General features: G+C 36.4%; 1 protein-coding gene across 1 annotated transcript in view; it reads left to right on the forward strand.

The window, feature by feature from the left end:
* The window catches only part of LOC117316786 (aquaporin-1-like), a 65205-nt gene extending 63520 nt beyond the window's left edge, over nucleotides 1-1685 (forward strand). Inside the window, exon 7 of the mRNA XM_033871553.1 lies at nucleotides 385-1685. Within this exon, the coding sequence (XP_033727444.1) occupies nucleotides 385-485 (101 nt within the window). The 3' untranslated portion in view covers nucleotides 486-1685. The remainder of the gene's footprint in view (nucleotides 1-384) is intronic.
* Nucleotides 1686-6871: the final 5186 nt, after the last annotated feature.

Below are 6871 nucleotides of genomic sequence, written 5' to 3' on the forward strand. Positions count from 1 at the left end.
GTGAGGCACTGTCAAGGAAGACATAAGGAAAAAGAAAGCTGTTAGGGAAAGAAGAGAAAAGATAAGATCCCAAATTTAGTCGCCTTTTACGATCATGCAATGGGGGCAGCAGGTACAATTCTTACGCCCTACCTGCAGGACAGCAATGCTTCGGTAGATAACATATTTATAATAAAAATACAGAAGTTGTAACTAACTGAATAAAAATGGGTTCTTAACGCAGTTTCAAAATCAGACAATGAAAACGTTATCTCAACACTTTTAAGTATTCATTTTTCATATTTAAAATTTATTTCTAGTGATTTTGCGATCACCAGGATATTTCTCATTAATATCATTTATGAAAAATATGTGACCTCGTATATAATTTCTTTTTTTCTTCAGCGGAAGATGGGACAATGGTCTGCATACCCCGGGATTATTTCAGGGCGGATTCACAACGAAATGGTGGTGAACAAGTTGAGAAATTGTCTATGAACCTATGAAAAGGTTACATGATATCGACCAGTCAGTGGGACTATTTAATCATGTACAACTTGTATTAAGAGACAGTTATAAATGCTATATTGATATACCTTATATATGGGTGGTTAATTATAGGCTGTGGTTTATAAACATATGTATTGATATACGTGATGCTGAAAAACCTGTATATAACGAAAGCAGTAAGGTGGTCACCATATAAAGAAGACTTTTATATAATTGACGGTTGCTATGAAAAGACGTGTTTACTGAATAGATGTTCCTTTATAAGGTTATGGCTGTACACATTTGTCATCATGTTACTTAAGTCACTTAATAATCATGAACACAACATGACTTATTTTTCTTTTTGAAATTCCAAAATTCACTGATAAATATAGAAAACAATGCAATAGCGAAATCTGGAACGTTAACAATTGTACGTCATACTGTTGTTTGTCTGACTTTCAAACGGCGAATTAGGCGCCTTAGGAATTCATGTATTGTGATATTTTTTTCTAATTGATACTCCAATTGTTATTACAAGTATGCAATTAAGAGATAATTGATATTTATTTTTCTGAGTTTGCAATGAGATTATATAGAAGTAAGAATCAGACTGCCACTATAATACAATTCAACCAATGTTATCACTGTCAACACCTGGGGTTATCAGCATTGCTGATTTCACACCATCAATTTTAATAAATATCGAAATAGAAATGACATAGTTTATAGCAAAACAATGACACATTTTAATATATTTAGTCCAATATCTACATTATTAACAAAAGGAACAAATACATTATGACTAGCACATTGTTCTGCCATAGTGTTCATTGCATTGATTGATATGCAGGGCCTATGGATTCTAATTCTTCCTTGTGATGTTTGACACTTAAAAAAAAAGATATGTAATTATTATATGACAATACTCGGATTCTTTGCTAATTGTATATTTGTAAATAATATTCGTTGATGCTATAATATATTAACATGCAAAATTTGTTTATGATATTTTTTTGATATGTTTATACTGATAACTTCCAATTGATAAGTATATTCTGTTCTTATGAAAGCAGGACGGATGTAAACCAAAACATGCCTTTCATTTAAAATCGATTAAAATATGTTTTGGTAAATTGATTTAAATGTATAATTATTGAATTTATTAGCTCACCTGGACCGAATGACCAAGGTGAGCTTATGCCATACCGTAGCGTCCGTCGTCCGTCCGTCCGTCAACAATTGACCAATGATCAGAATTTGACCAAATTTGGTCAGAAGCATCCCTATGGGATGGGGACTCAAAATTGTACAAATGGTGGGGCTGACCCCCGAGGGGTCTGAGGGGCGGCGCCAAAAGGGGTCAATTTGGCTCTATTAATATTAACGATTTCTTCTCTGAAACCAAGCAATGGATATCGCTCATACTTGCCTGGTAGCATCACTATGGTGTGGGGATTCAAAATTGTACAAATGGTGGGGCTAACCCCCTGGGGGCCAAGAGGGGTCAATTGGGCTATATTGATATTAATGACTTCTTCTCTGAAACCGAGCAATGGATATCGCTCATATTTGCCTGGTAGCATCACTATTAGGTGGGGATTCAAAATTGTACAAATGGTGGGACTGACCCCCGAGAGGCCTGAGGGGCGGGCCAAATGAACGACTTCTTCTCTGAAACCGAGCAATGGATATTGCTCATAATTGCCTGGTAGCATCACTATTGGATAGGGATTCAAGATTGTACAAATGATGGGGTTAACCCCCCAGGGGCCTGAGGGGCGGGGCCAAGAGGGGTCAATTTGGCTAAATTGATATGAACAACTTCTCTGAAACCAAGCAATAGATATTGCTCATATTTGACTGTGAGCATCCCTTTTGGGCCGGGATTCAAAATTGTACAAATAGTGGGGCCGACCTCCCTTGGGGCTGAGAGACGGGGCCAATAGGGGTCATTTTAGCAGAATTGATATAAACAACTTTTTCTCTGAAACTAAGCAAGGGATATCTCTAATATTTGACTGGTAGCATTCCCTTGGGTTAAGGATTCAAAATTGAACAAATGACGGGGCCAATCCCCTGGGGGCTGAGGGGCGGGGCCAAAAGGGGTCAATTTGGTTAAATTGATATAAACAACTTCTTCTCTGAAACAGCTCATATTTGATTGGTAGCATCCTTTTTGGTAAGGATTCAAAATTTTATAAAGGAAGGAACTGACCCCCGGGTTGCAGATGGCGGGGTCAAAAGGGGTCAATTGGTTTAAACAACTTCTTTTCTGAAACTAAGCAATGGATATCACTCACATTTGTGTGGTAACATCCCTATCGGGTTGTGCCAAAAGTCAATTTCATTTCATGGATTAATGCATTTTTTTGGCATAAAAACCTGACGTGCCCATATGAAATGCCTATGATATACTGACATAGCAATACCAGTGGAAAATATACTTAATCATCATTCTTGTTTCATATCTCATGAAATCCAGGTGAGCGACACAGGCCCTCTGGGCCTCTTGTTCTGTTTGTTGACCTTTCAGGAATTTCACCAGAAGTACAATTATTTCAGGTTAAGAAACTATGTTCATACTATGTATCAATATTGTTCTAGATATTTTATATATTCTTGTATCATCAATTAATCATAAATAGTTTTGTCACGATTTTGGTGAATAAAATAAACACTATGAGCTAAACATTCGAACATGTTCCTTTTTCAAATTGAAAAAAAGAACCAAGGAATTTGAAAACGTCATAGCATCCGGTCAGCAGTGTTTATCAAGAAGACAATGTGATCATTGATTATAGCGTTCTATATCAAATACCAATGGATGTCTCTTTTTCCAGTTACCTCGCTTGTAACACAAAAATTGCTGCGTTACACATAGTTTTACAAAGTTTATGGGCTAATGTAGTATAACTCCGTCGTTCAAGACATTGAAATAGAACTTTAATTGCAGCACCCAGATAGGTTGTACATAAACTCCCTTTAGTTCTCTCGATACTATTATCTGTTTTTGTGATTTTCACAAGACCATTCCGAAAATCTTTCGAACATTGATGTGTTTCCCGTTCGTGTTGTTGTGGCACATATCGTTGCCGTAGTGCCATGTTGATCTTGTAATACAGTCACTTGGCTTAGACTAACTGGTTCAATCAGAAACTCGAAGGTAAATATATACGTTGTAACATCAATCTTTGGAGATGTTTCTTTCTTTATCATCCATTGATATAGAGAATACATGGTCAGTGTCTTAAAATATAAGCTGTATTTTGGCGAGGGTAAAGAAAGACAAAAGTGGCGAGCCTTGGCGAGCCTTGGCGAGCCACTTTTGTCTTTCTGTCCCGAGCCAAAAATACAGCTTATATTTTAAGACACTGACCATGTATTCTATTTATCCTGCAACAGTCATAAAAATAATCATCAAAAATAATCATTTTGAAGTGAAACGGTGTCAAAAATGACAGAAATATGTTCGCCTTTTAAACGTAGTTTCACTTTGAAGTAGGTCAGTCGAACTGACGCACGTGCTAAGATTCCAAAATACAGCTGTTTTCCGTCACTGCCGTATACAGCAAAAATATATATGGTGGGTGTATTCCGACAATGCGGTGGCAGTTGCAGGATAAATATATGTATGTGAATAATAAAATAGGAATAGCTCTGACGTAATGGTTCTGTTGATCGATGATTTCACACCGTAAATTCAGAGTTAAATTTCCATTTCGTTGGAAAACCTGAAGATACATATTGTTTATTTTTATGTAATACCCGTTATTAATAAATAAGTTATGTTTTCGTTTGATGGCACCAATTGAGTAATTAATCAAAAACGTCTTGGCAGGTTGGTAAATTCTATCGATTACAGTAGCCAAAACTAATATTGTTTCTTCATTAAATTTGCATCCCTGAGGATAGCTAGAAATAAACAAAGCAAACAAATGAAAGCTGTAAATAAATATAAATTTAATGCCGGAAATATATTATTGTTTAAAATGGTGTATATCAATATGACTGAGCATTTGATCATAAAAATATAGTCGGTGCAGTAAATGTTTTCCTAAAATGATAAGAAAAGAAAAGAAAAGAAAAAAACAAGTTCAGTTATTTATGAACAGCAGAGGAAGACATGAAATCAAACATACATATTGAAAGTTCTTCTATTTAAGTAAATCTGGAATGACAATCTCAATATGCGTATTTCATTTATTTGATATGTGTGGTAACGCAGTAAAAACTTTTTTTTGTATCTACGTCTTTATAAAAACTCCTTTTTGGACTTGTAACTCACTTATAAGTCTTGTCTACATTTAGTTGGGTTGTCAGCCGTGGGTATCATATCATAAAACAAAATGCTTAAATGGCCAGCATCGTTCACTTGAATAGTGCAGCGATTGTGGCAAAATACTCTCGTTTAATTTATATTTCGAATGTTTTCCTACTTTTAAACCGTTTCTTCAAACTATGGTTCAAAGTTCAAAGTACAAATACTGTCACTCTTGAAAAGGAAGGGGGGTGGGGGGTGGGGGGTGGGGGGTGGGGGGGGGGGGGGGTAGGACTAGAAATGATATGAATTATTTACCTCAGTTTCCACTATTGTCACCCCCCCCCCCCCCCCCAACTTCCTGGTCCCGTAGAAGCCACTTATTTCGTTGATACATCTCCATTCCCCAAGTATGCTCTACAGCGAATCTCATCGAAATCCATTCGGTCGTTCAAGACTAGTAGCGAATTAAATAATATACCTGTATTTCCCATCCGCCTTACCGGCCCCAAAGAAGCCACACCCTACGTTTAAACACCATACAATCTCCTTCGCCCAATTAAACACCACACCATTTTGTATCAAAATACATTAAAGACTAATAGGGATTTAAAAGTTTTGACTGACGACGTACGCTGCACCATGGCATTAACTGACCGACCTTAATAAATAATATTGAATACAATCTGAATCATTAAATGGAATCAGTCATATTTTATACATGTGTATATGCTGTTCAGTATCTTACCAATATAATCGGATGACATTGCAACTCTCCAACAAGACGCTTTTCAGACTTTCGTATCTTTATCAAAACTAGAAACAAGTTAATATTTTGGATATAGATTTATAATAACAGGTTCCAGATCGAATTTCGATTTGAGTCATTATTGTTTTTTCTTTTAACTTCAACCAACTTTCGACGTCAGACCCAAAGATGTAAAACATGTTGCATATTAAGTTAAGATTGCTGTTCTCTATTGTCCTCTTTCACAGACTTGTAGTGTTGCGGTCTCACTATATAAAGGACTAACACAACTAAATCAGCCAATCAGCTGGTGTTTCACCTGAACCAAGTTACTGAGGAAAATGTGTTTCTTAGGTTTGTAGCTGTTTTCCTGAGTAAATAACATATGGAATAGGGTACTTTCTATATACGAGGAATAAAGAGTAGGGTATTGAGGTTTGGAAAATCAAAAATATACACTCCTACTGAAAATAGAATGACGTAGGTGTAAAAAGGCGGGAATTCCCCAGGTGTGGGTTCCCCAGTGTACTGTAAATGTCAGGGTTACTGTCTTTCGAGTACCCGTGTGCTCTTATATGCCATTAAACCTATACAATAACAACATTTATCCGATAGAAAAAACTTCAATTTGATATAAATTTCACATCATTTGAACTTCAAACGAGCGAATGAAGGGATGGGGGTCACTAGTAATAACTTATAGTAAATTATTTAGTTGTGCGAGTCCTAAACCTATTAGCGATAATCCGGATCGTGACAAAGGACTATGGAGTATGATAACGGACATGATATAAATTAAAAAAAACCCACTTTCTGCAGACAAGTGATTGAAAAATTAGCTGATTTTCTTCTTACCGATAAAGCTTCTCATTGTATCATGTGTGGGCAGAATCGAATAGACCTGTAAAAACTGGAATAAAGAAGTGCTGACAGCAGGGGCTTACAAGCTTTTAATTACTCATTATCTCCCATTTGTAGGCTTTCGTTATTGTCAGAATGTCCAATATCGCTTTAATAACGCAATCATGTAAGCTTGCACGACATAATGTAATATTAGAAAGATGATCCGTAAGCCTTTAAACAAAGACACACCATGCCTGCATTTGACTCGTGTAGCTCAAAGTATTACAGAATTTCCAATTTCATCAAAGAACTGATCGCAGACATATTTCCATCGACGACTGCATTACCCGTTTTTCAAACGTTGGTTTACTGTATTTCTAGGCAGGAACAATGCAAAAGATTGGAAGGTTTGGACTGATTCACATAATGTTCATTTTATGACAGCTCCTTTCCATGAACCTTTTCGTCTCGGATGCAGGGGAAATCCACTGAAAAACCTATGTCTCGGGAACGAGAGAACGCACTATGACTGTTCCTCAAAAGGCTATTGA

The sequence above is a fragment of the Pecten maximus genome, chromosome 18, assembly GCF_902652985.1.
Source record: "Pecten maximus chromosome 18, xPecMax1.1, whole genome shotgun sequence".
NCBI lineage: Eukaryota > Metazoa > Mollusca > Bivalvia > Pectinida > Pectinidae > Pecten > Pecten maximus.